General features: G+C 39.0%; 1 protein-coding gene across 5 annotated transcripts in view; it reads right to left on the minus strand.

The window, feature by feature from the left end:
• Positions 1-23,758, minus strand: part of CTNND2 (catenin delta 2) — an 887,227-nt gene that overhangs the window by 163,217 nt on the left and 700,252 nt on the right. For all 5 annotated transcript variants that reach the window (XM_032415368.1, XM_032415365.1, XM_032415366.1 and 2 more), the window contains one exon: positions 4,620-4,803. In XM_032415368.1, coding sequence (XP_032271259.1) covers positions 4,620-4,803 — 184 coding nt within the window. The remainder of the gene's footprint in view (positions 1-4,619; positions 4,804-23,758) is intronic.

The raw sequence follows: 23,758 nt of genomic DNA on the forward strand, positions 1-23,758 counted from the left end.
TAGAATAGTAATTGCTGAAATTCCTAACCTTGGCTTCCCACCCTGAAATGACACAAACAAGTTTGAATCCTGCCAGGAACAAAAATTTAGAATAATGCTCTCCATTAGTGATCAGAGAAATTTACTTTTACCTACCAGAAGCTCTTACTGGAGCTGCAAGCCACCTGGGGTAGGAAATACTACCGGGGGAAAAGAGTGGAGCCATCAGTCAAAGAGAATTAAGTGACCAGTAAGAGAATGGAGGAGTCTGAGTATTGGAAAAATAACATCAACTTTATTATCTAGGGTATGTCTTAAAATATAGTCTCATCTTAAAAAAAAAAAGGCATCCATTGCTCTGACTAATTGCCTAAATTAAGATTTAAGGTGGAGGTGGAGAGAAGGGGCTGATGTGGGGCTCCATGACTAACTCTCCAGGTGCCTCCCACTCCATACTTGAGGCCTTAGGAGAAAAGAATGGGAAGTAAGAAAGGAGGAGGAGGAGGAAGACAGTTGGCAACTATAGGCAAAACGGATGGATGTTGGCTGAGAGGATGCCACTCAGGAGCTGTCAAGAAGCAAAGTAAAGGAGCCAACACAAAGGGGAGTAAGTCCATCGCCAGTTGGGTGCTCAGTTGGTTGTGTCGCTCTGAGCACAGATCTGTTCCTGTCACCTCACAGGACACTGTATTTCCTCTCCGTGTGGAAATAGTGGGATGGTCTGGACCAGGAGTCAGGATGTGAGTTCAAGTATTGGCTTCCCAACCTACTAACCATGAGCTATTGAACATACAATAAATACAAGAACAAGCGATGTATTTGAAGCAGAAATTTCTGGTCCTTGGAAGACAGGGATTTTACACATCAAAATACTCATTTAATTTTATTTGAAAATCTTGTCTCTATTGACAATGCATAAAATTAGTTAATAAGTATGTTGCCGGGTCAAACCTTGGAATGAACAAACACACACATGTGCACACGTATAACATACACACAGCTCCATTCTTCGATTTCTCTAGAATTCATGAGAAAGGATGGTTTCCATTCAAACTCAGTATTAGAGAAAATATCACCCGAGGACAGCTAGCTGAATTAAATTTAACTGACATCTCACCTATCAAAAATATTTAAATAGTGACTCATGTACGTTGCTACTTGTAATTTTTTAAATTCCAAGTGTTATTTGGTAATGAATGGTAATGAGAAAATCACACTCTCAAAATAAATTCATAAAATGTATAATTATGACAAGGATTGAATTATATGTAACTCCGGATCCTTAAAGGCTACGGAGGATTCCTAGAAGTTGAAATACATAAAAGTAAATACTTGAAAAGAATTTTAATACAACCGGATGGTCCTCAACAATAATGCCTTAGTTTTAAAAATGCTTCTTTAATAAGATCTAAAAAAGGAAGAGAATAAGAAATATTGTGTGCATATCTTACGTTATTTTTTGAAGGTTACTAATTTTCTTTGCCTTCACAGTGAAATATCCAGAAATCACATGAAATGAACTGAATTGTTTGCGTGCTGTGACACTCAAGGTGGTTTATACCAACTCAGTCACCATTCCTTCCAGAGTCATCTGTTGAATTCCTTACACACCTGTGAGCGGGCAGATACATTTTGTAGGCCAAATGCAGCTGGTTCTCGGTTACCAGCTAAACAAGGTCCTGAATCCTATACTTAACGTTCTAGCCCGATTTCATGGAATATGATAGTGGTGGTCAAGACGCATTGGAAAAGAATTATAACATGCAAATTTAGCATTTTACACAATTTAGGCAACTTTCAAAATCAAAGCTATAAATTAATAGGCCAGATCAAAGTATGCAAATGTTATACAAGCTTACTATATCCTTTTGGGTAGGAATTCACTGTATCACTTTATATACAATATATATTTAGTACATGAAAAAGACAAGGACAACTGCTGTGATTTTTTTTTTTTTCTTTAAGAAGCACCAAAGCACCAAATTCTTTCTAAATATTTTGATAGAAGAAAATGTTCCTTGCAAAGGTACCAGCCCAGATCTGGTTTATAAACTGAGACAATCTGGTTGTTAATTTCCATTTTAAGGAGTATATTCAAATCATTTCTGCAGTTCTGGGAGGACTTTTGCTGGGCCTTGTTTATTTCCACCTTCCGGGTCCCTCCCGAGCACACAGCAGACTCTCAGCAAATGCTCATGGACAACACTGTTGAAAGGCAGGAACAGCACAAGAAGTAATTTCTTTAACGTAAATAAAAAGCTAGGCTTTCTCAGAAAAATCAAGAATGTATATAACCTCAAAAATTAAAATCTAGAATCTTCCATCATGATAAAAACATTTGTGACTGTTCTGGTGTGTTGCCAACACTGGTTGTAAGTTAAGTGCCAAGTATTAGTAGAAATTTCTGGAAACTTTGTACCCACTGAGTATTCAATAAATGCATTTTAGCCCCTCCCCAAGGCTATTTTCTTCCTCTCTTAGTTCAAACTGCTCATCACTGTGGAATGATTCATGAACACATTCAAATAAGGGGAGAGATTATTATTTCTTTCTGTAGAAGGGCAGAGGGTCAATGAATTAAGAGGGAAGTTAAGTATTCACCATATATTGAAGGGTTTTGCTTTGCCAATCACAAGGTAACTCAGAACTAAGAGATAAACCCCTAAACCTGGTTGCATCTTAACTAAGAAAACCCAATTTGGCTACATGAAACTCTTTCTAAATGAGTTTTTTGCTTCCTATGTTGTGGTTGCTCCTTGCCACATTCAACAGCTGAAGCCAAGCCTCTGTGTGTGGGAACAAACCAACCTTCTCTCTAGGTCACAGCCCAGATGCTAAACTCAGCCAGATGACCTACCAGGGGGATTCACGAACCTACGCGGTCTAGCTTCTTCATCTGACTTTTCATCAAATGGTGCTGAATGTACGCTAAGGGCAGTGGGCTACCTCCATTAATCAAAACACCTTGAATGCGTAATTATGTTACTGTATCATTCAAAGAGAATTTTAACTGACAGAGTTAACCAGGTCTTTACTGACCATACTTCTACAATTGATTCTGAGGCACTTTTCCCATGATCAGGAACAATAGACCATTTCCTTTTCTTTCCTTTCCTTCCTTCTTTCCTTCCTTCCTTCCTCCCTTCCTCTTTCTCTCCCTCCCTTCCTTCCTCCCTTCCTTCCTTTCTTTTCTTTTTCTTTCTTTCTTTCTTTCTTTCTTTCTTTCTTTCTTTCTTTCTTTCTTTCTTTCTTTCTTTCTTTCTTTCAACTCTATAAGTCAAAGATGCTCAGGAGGGAAAAAAAAAACTACCTATAATAGTTGCAAATAACTGAACTAAGAAAATCAGGTATAAAAAGTGAGAAGTGTCTACAGTTTTAGCCTCTGGAAGGAGTTATATTTCTTCTGGTAGGGCAGGAGGTTTCTGAAGGATAACAGAATGTACGAGGTTATAAAATAAATGTCTCAACAGGGAGTTTTGGAGAACTGTAAATTTGGCTTATGGTAAAGCTTTGCCAGAGAAATCATGTCCAAAGATCATTATTTTGTGACCTTGAGGAAAAGCAAAATCATTAGAGGATTTCCTATTCCTGTCTGTGAATACATGTCGATATTTATGGAGGCAGACTCACTTTATCTCCCTCTATGCACGCACATTTACACAAACACGCCACTCTTCTCAAGACTGGAAGTTGGGAGCATTGTTATAAATATTCATGAGATAATTATTATTAATGTCACCAAAGTGATTTTGTTCCTCCTCAGGAGAGACTAGTTTTTGCACCTAGAAACCAATCAACTGTAGGAGAAATGACAGCTTTGAGGCAGCCCAGCTAAAACAATTCTGTACATTTTATGTTTGAAATATAGATTATTTGACTGGGTGTTCTTCTGAGTCACCCTTTTGCCCTCATCTCATCATTAAGTTTATCCAGCAGAGATTTCCAACTTTGGTACAAAATACAGTATCCTTGGGAGCACAGTTTCCAGAGATGGGAAAAACTGTATCTTGATTATTACATTCTTTTCTAAGAGCAAAACTTAAACAAAAGTAAAGATGATTCTAAGGCTTCTCAAGAGGTTTCTGGGGGATGATTTTTGCAAAAATGCATTGAGAGAGAATTAGAACGTACTTGCTACTTTCATTATTTAAAAAAACATTTCATACAACAGACTTTATTAAGAAGTTATCTCTAAGCAATTATAGTTCTGGCAGTCACAGAGAAAATTTTTTAAAAATAAAAAATGAAACTAACTAGCGATGGCAGTTAACTAGATCCCTATGTGTATGCCATAGGCCCTCCCCCAACAAATTGGCCTGCCTGGCTGTTCTATATGCATAATATATTATAACACAGGAAATTACTGTGAACTATTGTCTTTTAAAAAACTAATTATTTTTGGTGGGAATGAAAATGTTTATTTTTTTGCCCAAGACCCAAGAAAACATGTTAAGTAAGTAAAAAACTAACAGTGGAAGATGTCTACCCCTCCTTAGTACCTCATTAGAAATGGTTTTTGCTAGCTTCTTATCCTCCTTTACCATCTTTCTGGGACACTGTGATCCTCAGTGAAACAGCGGTTGAAGTTAGAGAAACAAAGTGAATGACAGCAGGAGGAGGGCCACCAGGATGGGACTCACCTTAGGCATCCAGTTGCATTTCGCAGCACCTGTGAGGAATGTAGCTGTATTTTCCGATCATCCTGAAGAGGTGAATTTTCCCAGCCTGAATGGGGGATAATCACGGCATTGGTCAACACTGCAAGAGTGTCCTGGATGATTGGCATTTTGAGTGCGTCGCAAGATGAGAGGTTCCAAAGGACTCCTGCAAGACACACATACACAGAGCTTTGGGATGGCCACTCTTTTTTTCTCATTTCCAAAGCGTTTTCCCTCATCAAGTTAACAGCATGGGCAGGACGGACAAAGAGAGGATGAGCACATGTCCTAGAGCATATCTTTAATTCCTTAACACCTGTGAGAACCCACTGAAGGGGCGCTGTAAAAATCTGACAAGTGGGCAGAGGACTTGTGTTATGATTGTCTTTGTGCCATCATGATGAGTAACAAGTTGGAGATCTGATCTGAATGGAGAATACCAACCAGACTTCTGTTTACTATTAATACAATGGGACCAAGTATCCAAAATCTAACCAAGATGGAAGAGCTGTGAAAGTTATCTGAGCTACAAACTAGTAGGACATCTTGGTTTTATCCCAGATCTCAATATGCACATATGGACTGTCGGATTGACTTGGCCTCCATTTAGAACCAGCCACCATTACGCGGGACCTTATGAAAATCCAGAACCAGGTCTGATGACAACAGGATCAACAAGGAATTTAAATTTACTGTCACTTGTGACAGCTTTGTCAGTTTTTCTCAGAAAGCAATGCTCGTGGAGGACCCAGAGATTGGTCTTCCTTATGTAACTAGGACAGAGAGCAGCAGAAAGTGGAGAGCATGTCTGCAGTGGACAGACTATAACCATCATTAATGTAGGCAGAGCAAAAGCAAAGGTCTTAGGTCAGGTGGAATTTTTTAGGCTTTTAAATATTTTTAAACAAAACCTTAAAATGGGATCAAGTTTAGAAAAACTCATCAGTATTGCATAGAAGTTATAATATTTGAAAATGTTTTTATTTTTTTCTTTTTAAAACAGTTTTTTTAATTAACATATAATGTATTATTTGTTTCAGGAGTACAGGTCTGTGATTCATCAGTGTTACACAATTCACAGCGCTCACCATAGTACATATCCTCCCCCTTTTAAGGTATTTTTTGTTATTGTTCAAAACAGAACACATAAAGGTAAAAGAAACAGAATTATAGTCTACTTTTTTATGAAAGAAAAATTGTACTTTCTCTCAAGACTAATCTAAGTAGACATTATCACTGCAGATACTGAGAATAAAATATCATGGTTATCTTTAGAAACACAACTTCCATCTTACTTGTTTAATAAGCTTTCAGTAAATTTTAAGACGAGATTGTGTTTCGTCTATTGTGTTAGGAATAGAACAAACAGAACACAGGTATTCCTGAAATTTATTAGTACCTTCATGGTATATGTTGAACTTATCAAGGGCATGAATAATATTAATCTGAAAGTTGATAATGTTGGATTGTTCATAACCGTAGGGAGAGTTTTACATTGGTTCTGTAAAAATATGACTGTAGAGACAAACTCTTTTTCTTTTTTTTTTTGAAGATTTTATTTATTTGTCAGAGAGAGAGAGAGAGAGAGCACAAGTAGAGGAAGTAGCAAACAGACAGAGAAGCTGGCTCCCTGCTGAGCAAGGAGCCCGACATGGGGCTCAAGCCCAGAACCCTGAGATCATGACCTGAGCCGAAGGCAGACGCTTCACGGACTGAGTCACCCAGGCGCCCCAAGACAAACTCTTTTCAACTGTCTTTCAAAATAACATTTGCTGGGAATTTTACTGAGGTAAATGCAAAGGAAATAAAATATTTTTGGTGCCCATTATGTATAAATCAATCCTTTAGTACAGGGGGTTGGCTTGAGGGCAAATCCTGCCTGCTTGTTTTTGTAAATAAAGTTTTATTGGAACATAGCTCTGCCTGTTTATTTACATACTGTCTATGGCCCACAAGGGAAGAGTTGAATATAGTTTGACTATATGGCCCATAAAGCCTAAAAAATTTACTATCTGGCCCTTTACAGAAAGATTTTTCCCCACCCTGCTTTAGCATATAGACCATTTTCTATAAATTTCTGTGTGCAGGTTTGCATTGCCGTTGGTATTGTAAGTTGGGTACACAAAAAATGCTCAGTAGTACACAGAAAGTGCCCCAAAATATATTCTGATTCAGATGGATTTGAAATGCTAACAATATTATCATGTACATTTATCTTGTTTTAAATAATATATAAAGCTGTGTATTCATTCAATTAAGAAATATTTTATTAAATTTTAGATAATCAAAATACATTCATTTCCAATCTTAGTGAAAATTCTTTTTTCTAATAAAATAGATTTGCAAACTTAAAAAGCACATTAAAATGAAATTAATATCTATCCCAGTATTTGAAAGTAACTTTACAAAGTACCACATTCAAGGGTTTATGTCTATTCTTCTACGTATACTATGCACACATACAGACAGAAAATTCAGATTTTTTCATTCTGAAATCCTGATTTGAAAATATCAATCCATGAAAACTGAAGTATGTAGGTGCACCTGGGTGGCTCAGTTGGTTAAGCGTCTGCCTTCGGCTCAGGTCAAGATCCCAGGGTCCTGGGATCGAGTCCCACATTGGGCTCCTTCCTTAGTGGGGAGTCTGCTTCTCCTTCTGCTCATGATCTCTCTCTCCCAAATAAATAAATAAATCTTCAAAAAAAAAGAAAATTAGGGCATGTAAATGTTCTAAAATATGGGTGGCGTGTTTTGCTGTAAAATACATTTCCTCTAAAAGCTAAATAGCAAAAGAGAAATTTTTGCATTTTTACATGCAATGAATTTAAAAGAATCTAAAGGCATTCTAGGATAATAAAGCAGTTTTTACTGTTTTCTTTTTTATTTTAATTAGAGAGAGAGTGAGTGAGCATGGTGTTGGGGGTGGTGAGGACAGAGGGAGAGAGACAATCTCCAGCACAGTTCCCACTGAGCGCGGAGCCAGATGCGGGGCTCAATCTCACAATCCTGAGATCACAGCTGCACCAAAATCAAGAGTCAGACCCTTAACTGACTGGGCCACCCAGGCGCCCTTACTGGTTTCTAAAAATCAGAAAAAAAGGTCAGAAGAGGGGAAAATCAAAGGAAATGTAAAGGTCTAATCTAATATCTGATAGAAGTGAACAGATGGAAAGGAGATGGTCCAAGATAACTCTTTATTGGGCTCTTCTCTCCGTTACTTCCCTCATTAATTAACTAGGATAAGCTCATTGAGAACCGAGCGCGGACAGGAGTCTCCTAGTTCCCACTCGCTGCATCTTTCCAGGCTGGCTCCATCCGTGTTTCACATTCCAGAGAGCTTATCACAGCGCTTGCCCCATCTCTGAACTTTCTATATTACTTCACATCTGCAACCCCCAAGTGCTTCCTGACCCATGAGAGCTACGGTGGACCTCTGATCAGAGGCTGCTTTTATCACCTCTGCTTGGGTGACGACTTGGTCAAGTGGATGTAATGTGGCAGAATTTCTTTTGGGGGGAATTCCGTCAACCGGTTGCAGGGAGCCCTCAAAACTTTGAGTTTGGTTAGATTATCTGGACACAGAGACAAGCTTGAGTGTAGAACCACAAGTTTCTGGGGCCGTTGGAGATAAACGCTGACATGCCTGGCAGAAGTCAAAAGTGGGTAACAGCCAAGAACTCTACAGCTGTCTTGCTACAGACAGACAGACAGACACACATCCATTAGTCCTGGCAGACGGGAGAGAGATTAGTGAGAAAAACGACCAAATCAGGGCATTCTCTATGAAGAAATGAAGAAATGGTTGTTCTGCTCACATTTCTCTTCACTCCTTCCTCTTTCTTCTGTTCTTCTGTGCTGGTTTAACATTTTTGTTCTTCTCTCTTTTGACATCCCTTTCTAACGGTGGAGCCCAATCCTCCTCCCTGTGCATGAGCACTGGACTTAGAGACTTGCTCTGATCCGCATAATATGGTGGAGGTGACCGTGGGTGGCTTCTGAGGCTGGGTCACAGAAAAGGCACTGTGGCTTCCTCCAAGCCCTATCTTGGATTGCTTGTTGAGGGGAAGCCTGCTCTCATACTGGGGGGACCTTCAAGTGATGCCCTGAAGAGGCCCATGTGGCAAAGAACGGGGCCTCCAGCCAACGGCCATGGAAAGACCACCTTGGGAGTGGGACCTCCAGCCCCAGCTAAGCCTTCAGATGATGCAGCCCCCTGGGGGATGCTGAGCCAGAACCACCCAGGTTTGTCACTCCTGGACTCTTGACACTCAGACACTGTATGGGGTCCCTTCTCCTTCCTCCCCTTTCTCTTTGTCTCTGGACTCATTCCCGCCCCCCCCCAACACTTTTTTCTTAGCTACCCCTGTCATTATAACTTAGATCCACTTGTTCTCTTATTCTCTTCATAAAGTGTATTGTGAGAGAACAGAAGATCTAGGAAGGAGGATCCGGCTGAACACTGCAACTAAATAAAAAATGCATTTTGATTTAGATTATAAATGATGAACTTTTTTTTTTTCTTTTTTAGTATGCGTGCTGCTGAAGGGAGCACTCTGAGTGATTAACTTTTAAAAATGTATCCCTCTTCATGTTTGCAATTTATTAAATGTCCACTTTCTTGAATGTGGAATAATCCTGTTTCATTTTTCCATTGCTGCTGTAACAAGTTACCACAGACATAGTGCTTAAAACAACACATATTTATTATCTTACAATTCTGTAGGTCTTAAGTCTAAAACAGATCAGCAGGGTGGTGCTCCTTCTGGAGGCTCTAAGAGAACTTCCTCGTCTTTTTTAACTTCTTTTTTTTAAAGAAGATTTTATTTATTGATTTGAGAGAGAGAGATTACGAGAGCAGGAGTGGGCGGGGGGAGGGATGCAGGGCTTGATCCCAGAATCCTGAGATCATGACCTAAGCTGAAGGCAGATGCTTAACTAACTGAGCCACCCAGATGCCCCTGTCTTTTCTGACTTCTAAAGGTTTGCCTGTGCTCCTTGGCTTGAGGCCCTTCTCACTCTGACCTCAGCATCCATTATCATATTCCCTTCTCGGACTTTGATACCCCCGCCTCCCTGTTATAAGGATTGTTGTGATCTCACTGAGCCACCTGGGTAATTGGGGATAACCTTCCCATCTCAAGATCCTTAACTTAATCCCATCTGCAAAGCCCCTTTTACTATCTAAGATAACATTCACAGGCCCTGAGAATTAAGACATGGACACCTTTGGGGAGCCAACATTCAATACCACACAACCCGTTAAAATACTGCTATGCTTCAAATAAAATTAAACCTCTTCTTACAGCTTCATGGTCAGGAGTTCCACTACATCTCTAAATTCGTCCTGAATCACTCACTCATTTATTCACTCCACGCACATTAAGGACCTAGATGCCAGGTTCTATTTGGTGCTGAGGTTACATTACTGAATAAAACAAAATGTCCCTACACTCAGGGTCCTTCCATGGTTGTAACAGTCATTCTACTGTAGCAAACATGGCCATATTTCTTCTCCTTGAACACACACAAGCTCATTTGTAGCTCAGATCTCTTAGATTTACTGCTCTCTTAGCCTGGAACATTCTTCTCCAGACCTTTCCAAGGCTGATCTTTCTTTCTGCTCACATGTACCTTAAATGTGCAAAAACTCAGAGAAACATTTCTGGATCATTCTAAACTACTTCCCCGACACTTGCTATCAGATCTCCTATTTTAATTTTCCTATTTTCCATGCTTTTTTATTATTTGATCTTCTGCCCTTTGCTCACTATTCTTCCCCACAACAAGGTCCCGGCCATGACATGAAAACAAGGGGTCTGTCTGAGTGTTCATAGCATACAGAACACATACAGCACATAGACTATGCTCTGACACATATTAGGTGCTTACCAAACAGGTGCTAAATAAATAAAAGAATTAATAACTAGATGATAGACCCTTATAAGATGACAGGTGCTCCAAGCATTGTACACTCCTTAAATATTACAGTGTGGCAAAATGAAGTCATGATTTAAAGAAATAAAATAGCAGAGGTTACAAATAATAAATCCAAATGAGAATACAAAATGTTACTTCAATGAGATTATAACCCTTGACTCTACAGAAATTCTACTTTTAGCTAGTAGAGAAAAATTTGTATCACTAAAAAACATTAGTCAATTTAGCATTAGAAGGCTTATCTCTAATGCTTCATTTGGGCAATTATCTTTTATTAACTCCCTGATAATTCTAAATTAGCCAAGGTAGTACTAAAATTTCCATTTGTGAAAAAACGGTGGAATAAACTGAATTCACAGTGGTATTTAGTGTCCATGCAAGCTACTTCATTTATTCTTATCTGAAAGTAACATAAAGATGTTTTAGTATTTTGGTTGATGGTCACTAGCAAATTTCAATTTACCCAATGAAAATATGTTAATTTCTTTGAGATTAAAATCTCCAATAAAATTGTTTTATGGCATCTTTCCTTTAATTATGTGTATTCAATAGCTTTCCCTTACAGTATAAAATTATTACTGTTCCAAATATAATTTTGACGGTAGGTTTAGTTGAGAAGACATTTAAATAACTAATTATGTATACTAAATATATTTAAAATATAGTTTATTTTTATTTCAGGCACAGGGTGGCTCCTTTCCTTGAGATTATCCATATTCATGAGCAGTAATTGGTTTACTAAAATTTCTTTAATAAAATCTTAATTACTTTCATTGGATACTTTACTTTATTTTAATAGAGGGTAATTGTGGGGTTTTTTTCCTCCCTAAAAGAGGTAAAGGATATCTTTAAAAAACTCAGTTTGACAGAAAATGTATTTTAATAATTTTAAGTCTTAAATCATGATAAAATCAAACATTGCCTATGGCTATGCAAGTCTTTCCTATGATCCCTCATTTGCTTTTAATCTTTAGACCTAAAACACAATCCCTGAACATGGGTAAGGCTCAAACCAAAGACAAGTTGTATTGAATTCATTTTAAATAAATGCTTTAAATATTTATTTTTAATTCATCAGCTAATTAAAAATTAACTTGATGTATTTACGAAGATTTATTTTTAAATGAATCTATCATTCATCTTATTCTGAGAGTGAAAATTTATGCACCTGGGGAAGGGAGAGAAGAGAGAAGAATGGGGGCAAATGAGTTACCTGCCTCCTCTATCCCCACCTGTTCATGCTTGAAGTCCTGGGTGGGTGGAAGGTGGCTGATCAAAATCTGGAGGCCCATGACATGCTACACTCATTCTATGCGTGTGCATGAGTGTGTGTGCTTGTGCATGAGTGTGTGCATGTGTGTGCACAAGTGTGTGCACGTGCATGTTGCATGCAGGTATCTAGGTGTGTGCATCTGAGTATTTGGGTGTATCAGAGATACACTTCCAACTATCCCTGAGAAGTCATGACCCTCAAGGCGTGGTTGTGAATTAGCAGTCTTGAAAGTTCTCCCAGATGGTATATGGGAGAGCCTCAACAAGATTGGCACACCACCCTCATTTAATGCTTTTAAAAATAAAACCATTGACCTTAAGTCAATGATAAACTTTACCAAAATGTTGCTACAATAATGGGCAGTTCAAAGTAAAAAGCAACTAATGGGACTACATCACACTACAAAGCTTCTGCACAGTAAAAAATGAAAAGAAAAAAAAAAGGCCATCTAGAATGGGGCAAAATATTTGCAAACCATATATCGAACCAGGGGTTATGTCCAAAGTCCGTAAGGAACTCCTACAACTCAGTAACAAAACATAAACATTTGAATAAATATGGGCAGAGGAACAGAATAGGTATTTTTCTAAAGAAGACACCCAAATGGCCAGCAGGTACATGAAAAGATATTTGACATCACTCATCAAATCAAAACCACAGTGAGATCTCACCTCACACCTGTTAGAATGGCTAGTATCAAAAAGACAAGAGATAAGTATTGGTGAAGATGTGGAGAAGAGGGAACCCTTATGCACTACAGGGGTGAATGTAAATTAGTGGGGTCATCATGGAAGACAGTATGGAGGATCCTCAAAAAGTTAAAAATAGAAATACCCTAGTATCCAGCAATCCAGCAATCCCATTTCCGGGTACATACCTAAAAGAAATGAAAATAGGATATAGAAGAGATATGTGCACTTCTCTGTCTATTGCACTGTTATTCACAACAGGCAAGATACAGAAACAACCTCACCCTCTATCAGTGGATGAATGGATAAAGAAGATGGGATACATATATATGGAATATTACACATGGCCACAAGAAAGAAGGAAATCCTGCCAGTTATGACGACATGGATGGACTCTGAGGACATTATGCTAAGTGAGATACGCCACAGAAAGACAAATACACTGTGATATCACTTACATGTGGGATCTAAAAAACCAGACTTATAAAAACAGAGAGTAGAATGGTAATCATCAGGGGCTGGGAGGTGGGAGAATTAAGATATTTAAGGGTATAAAAACGCAATGAGTAGGTAAGTAAGTTCTGGGGATCTGATGCACAGCGTGGTGATCATACACAACAATACTGTATTATAAGCTTTAAAGTTGCTAAGAGACTAGATCTTAACTGTTCCCACCACAAAAGAGAAGTGATAGTTATGCGACATGACAGATGTGTTAGATAACACTAGGTAGTAATCCTGTTACAATACACAAATGTGTCAAACCAACACCTTATGCACCTTAAACTTACACAATGCATTATGTCAATTTTATCTCAAAAACAGTAAAAATTATTTTTTAAAAATGTGCTATGCGAATGATACTTTGAGAACAGTAATCTGAGGAAATGGATGTAATAGTCATTCCGTTATGCGTGTGGAAGAGTGTTTTAAAACACACATAATAAAGATGGTTGTTAACAGAGCTATAGAGAAGAATTTAATTTAAGCACTTAGTGTCATGCATCATAGGAAATCTTATAAGTAATTGTATATATTATTGTTTTAGGAAATTAGGATTGGATACTGGATAGTGTGACAAAGCCTGAGGGGATTTTATCAATTGAATATCAGTATTTCTGGGATATATGTGAGAAAAAAAATTCTTTGTTAAGATTGGAAGCTTTGTCTTACTTCTGTAAACCTTCCCCCAAGAGCAATCCATTTTTTGATGCTAAGTGATTCCCACCACCCAATTTATAAAGAACCTAAATTTAGGACCATTAAAAATAATTTTAAAAATTAAAAGAAAATGGCTAATTCGTTAGGCCAAAACTCCTCAGGTTTTCTTTCCAGAGTTCCAGGAGCTGGCTGACCAGAACGAATGACCTCTGCGTTCTCCTCTTTAATATTCCAGGAGAAGAAAGTGCAGTGACCATGGGGCTTAGGTGAAGGTTAATCCTTTTAGAATTCAACTCACCCAATCATTCTGAGTTGAGAGTCTCACAGAGGTAGTGAGGAGATGAGAGAGGGCTGCAGGGGCTGATAAATGTGTGGGGTGAGCAGGCAGAAGAACTAGATTGTCAGACTCAATAACCATAACCTGTCACCCCACTATTACCACTGCTGGCTTCTAGCCCCAATACAGAATTCTTTCTAAAAGCATCGCATACGCATTAAATGCAGAGAATCAAGCAGAATTATCCTTGCTTCTTTTCAAAATAGGTACAGCATTTGGTTAACTCCAGAATGGATGAAGAGTGAGCTGTTCTTCACATTAGCAAGTAAATCAGATCTTTGCTTCTGGTTTGAGCTGATTACATCTACCTGGGCCAAGTTTAAGGTGCATAAGGTGTTGGTTTGACATGAGAGGTTTTAATTCCTGAAGTTCTAAAACAACTTGGTTATTGACGCAGCCATGGATGTTGAGGTGCTCTCTTGTTCCAAAGCCAAAACTGATCCCAGCAACACTCTGATGTTCAAATTTTAGCACTGCCAGTGCACATTAAAAGTGTTGAACATGCTAGTATAGATTAGTATAGGCAAGAGGCCCATATTCACTTACAATTTTTATTAATAATTTAAGAAATGATCTTCACTGGTTTCAGAGCTGGAACTAATTTTGATGAAAACGAGGTAGTTTTATAGACAAAAGATGGTGACTTTTTTTGAAGAAAGCATCAAAATTTAGATGTGTCTATGATATCTCTCTCCATCTCAAGTTGGATTCTGTAGATCTAAGCTCTTTTGAATTATAGTAAGTGTTTATAATAAAGGAATAACAAGCCAGATTCGAGTCATCAGAAATGAGGCTTATCTTCAGCTGGGACCAGGCAGTGCAGCTCCTATCTAAGAAGGAAGAAGCTCTTCTCACGGTATTTTATTTTTAAGTAAATTGTAGTTGAAAATAATTTGGAGGTGAAGGGTACCAAAATATGCCACCCCCAAATACAGCTCCTTGGCATATGGATAATTTTGAGTGAAAGGCCACTGAGCACCAACCACCAGGTAGAAAAAACTCTCCAGTCAGCACAACTTGTCCTTTTGTAAAGGAAATTTACATTTAGAAAGGAAATTTCCATTTGTCAAGATGTCTCCCTCTTTTGTACCAGGAAGAGGAGGACTCCTAAGGACTCTTACCAATGAAGAAAGCACCAACTTAAATCTGTAATCAAACATTAGCAAACAACCTTGTTTGACCATACTTTTCTTAGTCACTTTCCCATAACTTGTCTCCCCCTCTCTGAAGCCCCAAGCCCCTTTTCTTTTGTTTAGCTGAAGATGCTATATAAGCACAAATTCTAACCACCTCTTTGAGCTATGCATCACTGTGTGCTCCCACATGTATGTGCCATATGCATGTTAAGAAACTTGTTTTTCTCTCATTAATCTGTCTTTTGCTTGTCTAAATTACAGGACCCCAGCTGGAGAACCTAAGAGGGGTACAGGAAAAAAAAGATATATTTTCCTCCCGTACAAGATGTCAATGTCTGATAGTCACCATCTGTGAAAGTCATGGGTTCATGTTTGAACACAACATTTTGTAAATGAACCATAGAATTCTTTATTTTTCAATTCCCAAGAGATCAAGAGTTAGGAATATAAAATTGGGCTTGCGTGAAACTAGAGCCTTCCTCAATGACCTTGGGTAAGCCAGACCTTGAAAACAATGTCACCAAAGTACCCAAGCTGAGTTTTATAATCTCTGGAACCTGGCCCTGGGCCTCTTTTTCTAAAAGTGACTGCAGTTAAAGATTATGTCCTTTTATCTGACAACTGTCATATTCTTCTTTGTAGTAATAAAGATGATTTCTTATACTTTGGTTGTGTAGGTTTGTATAGTCCCAATCACATGTATTAAATAAAGTAACTTATTCAAAAATGATTGAGGAAGGGAGGGAGGATGGAAGGGAGAAAAAAAGGGGGATGAGAGAGGGAGAGGAAGAGACTGAGGGAAGAAGGGAGAGGAAGAGAGAGATTCAGAGACAATCAGCTCCATGATATAATGATTTTTAGAAAATGGGAGGTGAAAGCGCCATAATTTCTGGCCCTGGGTTAAATGCTTTGGGGACAGACTAATCCAACTGCTTGTTCTAGAAAATACCTACATCTGGAAGTTCAGACTGTGAACTAATCAGCTTGCTTATCAAAAATAATAGTTTGCTTATCAAACTATTATTCATGACCCCTGCCTCCCCGTGCCACCAGTCCAGAGCTATTATGTTATAACTCTGTCCAAACCCAGGTGTTTCCCGCCTTGGAACACCCACCTTAAAAACACCCAGCCAAGGACCTACAGCCTTATAAATACACTGCCCAGTTTCCCTTTTGACTCCTACCAGGTGGTATTCTCCATTACTATAGTAAATCCAATAAACTTAGCTTTGCTGATCTATAGGATTTTCTGGTGGTCTTTGGAGGAGTTGACAGTTGGCAAATGACATATATTACTGAAAATGAGTAGATAAGCTAATTTCGTCTTCAACACAGAGCCTGGCACATTCCTGAAACTGCAGGGCATCCACTGACCATAAAGCCATGACTTTATGTGGATAACCATGGGTGTTACACTGTTTGCACCTGTATTAAGTACCATAACCCAGAAGTTGCAAAGCCCCACACGCTTCTTGGTTGGGCCCCAGGCTGCCATTCCAAACTCTCTGGGCTTAGAGTGAGTAGGCAAATATGGAATTATAGAACCTTGCACAAAGATAAGGATGGCTATCTCCTTGAGGTTTTCTTTATTATACTACAGGTAGCAAGCACATCCTCCTCACTCCTCCTGCCAGGAATCAACATAAAGACTCAAACTGAATTTGTGGGAGCATCCTTAGCTAAGAATCCCTGCAAAGAAGATACCTGGGGACACTCTTCTATGTTGGGGCTACTTTAAAGTGCAACCTTGGTTCCTACGGTTCTCACCAAGAAGCTGCCTTGATGAAGACTGGTGGCAGAGTGAGAAGAGCAGGAGTTGGGAATCAGGCTGGAAGTTTAATTCAGCTCTCACATCATCAGGATTAAAAAGAGCTTAGCTCCCAGTGGGCTATCCATAGTTCCTACTGAATGAAAGAATATGGAATGAATGACATTATCGAGTCATGATGATGTTCACATACAGGGATCTCAGATTTTCAGAGTGTGACTGAGCTGGGCGTCCAAAATAAGAGCACACTGAAAAAAAAAGAAAACGAGAAGAAAAATAGCCAAATATACCTAACATTTTTGAGTTCTTGTGATACATGAGGATTTTTGCTATCATCTTGCATGTATTAACTCATGTAAACCTTCAACAATTTCCATTTTACAGATGAAGAAACTGAGACACAGAGCAGTTGAGTCGCTCATCTAAGGGTATTACACGTGTAGGTGAAAGTGAAGGTCAGTAGTCTGGCCATGATGCATAGGAACAATCAGACAGACATTAGGCACGTAAATCTGCTACTTGAAATTGGAGAGAGGTGATGTGGTTTGCAGTCCTTTGAAGTACAACACACATGAACACAAGAGAATGTTCTGCTTTTCATCTTTTGCCAGTTTCTTTTTAGCCTCGGGTCATGTAGCTTGAGATATTTTAAGGAGTCATTTGAGTTCATAGAATGAAGAATATTCCACTTTGAAACAACTTTTGCAAGTAATTTTTTCTTGCAAACCTTAATTCTGTTGACCTGTACTAAAAATTTGCAGCTATAATCTTCCATGGAGAAAATACTGAACAAAAACCAGATTGAGATGAAGGGCAATTTTAAAACAAATCCTTTCCCTATCCACCGCACTAATTTTAAAACAAGGTCTTATTTTCCATTAAATAAAAACTGTTTCATATTGCTGTTCCATCATAACAATACCAATGGTAATCACAAGTCCTCATTTATTGAACCATTACCATGTCACATGCATTATTTTATTAATTCTTTACCCCAACCCTGGGAGAGAGGTATTGCTATTGATTTCATTTTACAGATTCATAACTAAAGATTTAAGAGGTTACAAAAATCTCCCAAGGACAGGTAACAAACAAGAGAGAAAGAGCTGGGATATAAATATAGGCTCTCATAGTCCAAATTATCTTGACTTTTAGAGACACTCTATTCAGAGGTTATTTTTCATGGAAAATATGACGACAGTGGATAAGAACATTAAGACTCAACTATTATCTCTGCTGGCCATTCTCAAATTTGTATTTCTGAGTTTCATTTCTATAACTCCACATTTGAACATTTGTTACTGCATATTTTCCTCTAAGCATATTTCCCTCCCCTTCATATTCCCCAAGCTAATCTACTACCCAAATTAGAGATTTGGGGAAACTTCCATTTCCTTGTGCCATTTCTTTGGTTTTAATTTTTCAGCAAATATTTTGTGAATGCCTCTGAAAACAAAGGACTGCTATGCACTCTGGGTAACATACTGTGAATAAAGCAGTGTCTACCTGGGGAGAGAAAGCAGGCACTTGCCCAGTGAAAAGTGAAACTTACACTTTTTTTTATATGATAAAATCCACCAACCCTCAGAAATGATGTGCCATGAGAATTCAGGTAACAAAAGATCACCCAGGGAAGGGATCACATAAGTCTACCTGGAAGAGGGGAGGGTCTTTGGTTGGCCCTTGAAGGATGAGAATAATTAGACATGGAATGGGAGCGAGGCATCCAGGTATCCAGAAAGAGAGAGAGAGAGAGAAGACTTGCAGATATGAAGATAGTCTTAACGTCCATGGGATCAGTTGTATAGTAGATGCCCACTAAAAAGTTAATTGAGTAAAAAAAATGCATTTTTCAACAGTCAAAAGGAAATATCATTTGGGCAATCACAGTCTTACGCCAGAATGGTAGTTTTCCTATCCACCATGAGAAAATTAAGAAATATACATATGCGCAGGCCCCATCTCTGGGGATTCTGGTCTAAGTGGTCTAAGTGGGCCCTGCCACCAGCATTTTTTCTTTCTTTCTTTTTTTTTTTTTGTAAGACTAGCAAGGTGAAGAACCAGTGGAAGTTATCATATCTCAGCTATGGAGAACTTAACTGAGTTCATCAATGTTACCTTCTTGAACTGTGACTTCTTGCTGAAGAATATGGAAAAACTACCTGTTTTATGGAATATTATGCAGTCATCAAAAGGAATGAGTTCTTGCCATTTGCAACGACGTGGATGGAATTGGAGGGTGTTATGCTGAGCGAAATAAGTCAATCAGAGAAAGACATGTATCATATGACCTCACTGATATGAGGAATTCTTAATCTCAGGAAACAAACTGAGGGTTGCTGGAGTGGGGAGTGGGGTGGGAGGGATGGGGTGGCTGGGTGATAGACATTGGGGAGGGTATGTGCTATGGTGAGTGCTGTGAATTGTGCAAGACTGTTGAATCACAGATCTGTACCTCTGAAACAAATAATGCAATATATATTAAGGAAAAAAAAAAAGAAGAAGATAGCAGGAGGGGAAGAATGAAGGGGGGGAATCGGAGGGGGAGACGAACCAAGAGAGACGATGCACTCTGAAAAACAAACAGAGTTCTAGAGGGGAGGGGAGTGGGAGGATGGGTTAGCCTGGTGATGGGTATTAAAGAGGGCACATTCTTCATGGAGCACTGGGTGTTATGCACAAACAATGAATCATGGAACACTACATCAAAAACTAATGATGTAATGTATGGTGATTAACATAACAATAAAAAATTAAAAAAAAAGAGGGCACGCATTGAATGGTGCACTGGGTGTTATATGCAAACAATGAATCATGGAACAGTACATCAAAAACTAATGATGTAATGTATGGTGATTAACATAACATAATAAAATTTAAAAAATGCAAAAAACAAAAAAACAAAAAACTACCTGTTTTGACAGAAGGAAAGTGATTAGTGATCTCCTGATCTGAGCTCATGTTCTTTGATGTCATCATGACCCAACTACCTCACTCAATCCTGTAGTTGTTCATTGATTTGATTATTCATTCAGAGAAATGAAGAGAATATTCTTTGTCTAGCAGAACAGTTTAAAGACTTAGAGTAAGCCACCCAAGAATTCAATTCCACCAACATCTGGTGATTTTGCTAAAGCTCCTCTGGACAGCTGGGGAGATAGTGGGAAAAGGGGCAGGGGTCTCAGGTCTCAAAGGAACTTTTGTGGGGCTGCTGAGACCAGGACAGAGAGAACAGCCTACTTAGGAAGTAAAAGGAAGGTCTGCATGGCCAGACAGTGTGTGGGGTGGTGGAACGGACACTTCACTCGCTTCCTCTGTGCTTAGCTGGATTTTCAGTAAGGTTGAAGTTAAGACTTCAAGAGTAGGTCATAGACACTCTCTGCTTTAGCCTCAAGGGAACCCCTTGTGCTTTTGTTTCTAGGTGTCTTAGGAAAACTGATGTTCAATTATGAATTCAAGGCATTTGATTTTTCCAGTTTCCTACCAACTCCCATTGCTCTTTTTTTTTTTTTTTTTAAGATTTTATTGATTTGATGGAGAGAGAGAGAGCACAAGCTGGGGGAGCGGCAGAGGGAGAGGGAGAAGCAGGCTCCCCGCTGAGCAGGGAGCCCGATGCGGGGCTTGATCCCAGGATCCCGGGATCATGACCTGAGCCGAAGGCAGACGTTTAACCCACTGAGCCACCCAGGCGCCCCTCCCATTGTGCTTAAAAAACAAAACCCCCAAAGCCCAACTGTGCCCTTGTGCTGAGTCTCCCAGGCACCCAAGCCCTCTGGCTTGCAGCTGGGTTCAGCCAATGGCGGAAGGAGAGTAGTAGAGCGCAAGGAGAGAGTGTGGGATGTTTCTGCTCCCCATGCTGCCCGTCCTCAGTTATGCCCATAGGGCTGAGATCCTTTGTGGCTACAGCACCTCATCTCCATGGTCCTGACTTCTGGAAATACTGCTTCCTTTTCACTGTTTCCACTGGTGACAGTCACTAGCTGCCTGACCAAGTGGTCTCTTGGCTCTGCCCACATCTTGGAAAAAAGGACCTTCATTAAATTCTCTCCAGAATCCCAGCCGAGTGTGCCTTACATGTCCTGCCGGAACCCTGATTAAAGTGGGTGAGCAGGGGACACATCCTAAGAAGGGCCTCAGATGCCTGGGTCAGAAGTTTCTCTTTTATCCATAAGTGCAGTGGGGTAACATTAAGCAGGTAATTGTCACAACATGTTTTATTATGTTTCATTCCTTCCTGGTGCATCCACAGCACTAGAAAACAAAGTACAAGATACATTTCCAACTAGTCACCTAGGTACAAGGGTAGCTTTAAAAAAAAAAAAAGCCTTTTTCTAAATTAAGAAGAAATTTACATAACATACAATAAGCCATTTTAAAAAACGTACAAATCAGTGGCCATTAGTACATTCGCTAAAATGTGCAACCATCTCCTCTATCTAGTTCCAAAATATTTTCTATCACTCCAAAAAGGGTGATTGGTTTTTAAAGATACCATTTTGGAGGCTTTTGGCAGAGAACAGGCTGAAATGAGGGAAGAAGTGAGCTGATCACTTCAGAATTCCGGGTTGGGGTCGGGGGGGTGGGGGTGGTGGGGGGAGAGACAATCAGGTCTACAGAGAGGGAAGTGGTCAAGTGTGACACAGAAGGTCTGGCCGGGCTAGATGGACTGGATGGACTGGATGGAGGGGTGGGGGAGAAATCGGGGATTGCAGTTGGGGATGTGTTGACTTTGAGATGCCAATTAGCCAGCCAATGGCGATGTCGAGAGGCAGCTGGATGCTCGAGTCTGGGGCCCAGCAGAGAGAAATTTAGAGCCCTCTGCATTTAGATGGTCTTCAGAACTGCGGAATGGGAGGTAGTCACAGAAACAGAATTCCAATAAAGAACCAAAAGCCCAGGGCTGGTCCTTTAAGGGTCTGGTGCTGAAGGCGGGTTGGCATAAAGAAGAAAAGCGCTATAAAAATTTTAGCTGCACAAGCAGTTAACCTTGAGAAACATGGCTCCTCTTGAGACTGAGATGACACCTTCCTGTTAGTTGAAGTTTATTTATTTTTTACTTTTTAATTTTTTTTGTATCACAGGTAATCAGAAAGGTTAACTTCTCCTTTTCTTATGCACATTCATGAAATGCCTCACTGCAGTTCTCATTTAAAAGCATCTGTTTTAGGCCCATCAATGGGTTGATTGAGGACAATGAAAAGGAGCCATCCAGTTGATCATTACAGCCCATATTTAGTGCCTATAAGCAGAACGAATGACATGAGGGGATAAAATCACTGATTTTAGGTATTTCCCGAATCAAAGCCGCAGCAACATAACCAGAGCGTGGCAAAGCATGCATAATGGCAAAGCCTCTATTATGACTGCAATGTAAAGTGTAATAGGATTTTCAGAAAACAATTTAGGAAAAGTGACAATCTTGCTTATTTAAATGCTATGTGACATTCGGCATTGCTCCTTCAGGTAAAATTACAAAATTGATAAAATGACTTAGAGATATTGTTGAATATGCAGAACACATGTAATGCATTTATCTGTTGACTAACCCTCAGGTTAGTATAAAAACTACATTGTTTCCTGAAAATTGAAGGCAACTTTTACTTAGTCATTATGCCAAAAGTTGGGAATTTCTATGTTTTACTTCAAACCAAATTTTGCAATGCATCTGATTTTTTTGACATTAACAATTTCTCTGTGGGTATAGAGTATAAGATAAACTTCCTTTTACATTATACAGTTAATTTTTATCAAATTTTAAGTTCCCCCCAAGTGCCTGTTCTGGTATATATTTGAAAATTCTCTGAAATGCTCATAGCATTATTTTTTTCTGATTATAAAATTAACACATGATGACCTTAAAATCTTCAGTCTCTTTAAAAGGGACAAAAGAGTTTTAAAAAAAGGAAAAAAGAAATTCACTCGAAGAACACGCTTTTGTACATCTCTCTATGCTCATCATACGCTGACGTGTGTCATTTTACAGAAATAGACCCGCAGCATACTTGCTATTTACTTTTTGCATTCAACAGATGCCATTTTGTTGATATTTTGATATCAACAAATAACTAACCACATCTTAATTTTTAATGTGCGGTCGTGTTCTATTTGATGGACTCTTTTATCCAGTCTTGGAGTGACAGACATTTAGGTTGTATCTAATTTGTTTTGCCAACATCAGCTCTTACTGGGTGCCTGAAAATGTTTTAAACACTTTCCATATATTAATTCATTTGCTCTGGAGGTCTTTTTAAAAATAGTTCCTTGGTATAAGTTCCTAAAACTTGAATTGCTGCGTAAAGAGTCTGCATATTTTAATTTTTTTATTATGTTATGTTAATCACCATACATTACATCATTAGTTTTTGATGTAGTGTTCCATGATTCATTGTTTGCGCATAACACCCAGTGCTCCATGCAGAACGTGCCCTCTTTAATACCCATCACCAGGCTAACCCATCCCCCCACCACCCCTCCCCTGCATATTTTAATATTGAGGCACATTGCCAAAATGTTCTCCAGGAAGAACCGATGACATTTTCGCCAACAGGACGGCTCTGTGGTCGCTAGCCAACGCTGCACACCAGGAAACATTTTCGTCTCTGGAGATTTAATGCCAAACATGGTGCCTCCTTCCCACTGGCATTCCTTTTAATTAAACTTCCTTTTATGAGCATATTAGCTGCTTGCATGTTGTTTTCTGAAATGCCAGTTCATATTTTTTTTTGTTATTTTATTTCCCAGTTGGATCATGCAGGGGAATAAACACATAAATAAAGCTACTAAAAGTTGCAGTTAGGAAGACCCTGAAGAATTCAGAAGT

The sequence above is a fragment of the Phoca vitulina genome, unplaced genomic scaffold (genome assembly GCF_004348235.1).
Source record: "Phoca vitulina isolate PV1807 unplaced genomic scaffold, GSC_HSeal_1.0 scaffold17, whole genome shotgun sequence".
Taxonomy (NCBI): domain Eukaryota; kingdom Metazoa; phylum Chordata; class Mammalia; order Carnivora; family Phocidae; genus Phoca; species Phoca vitulina.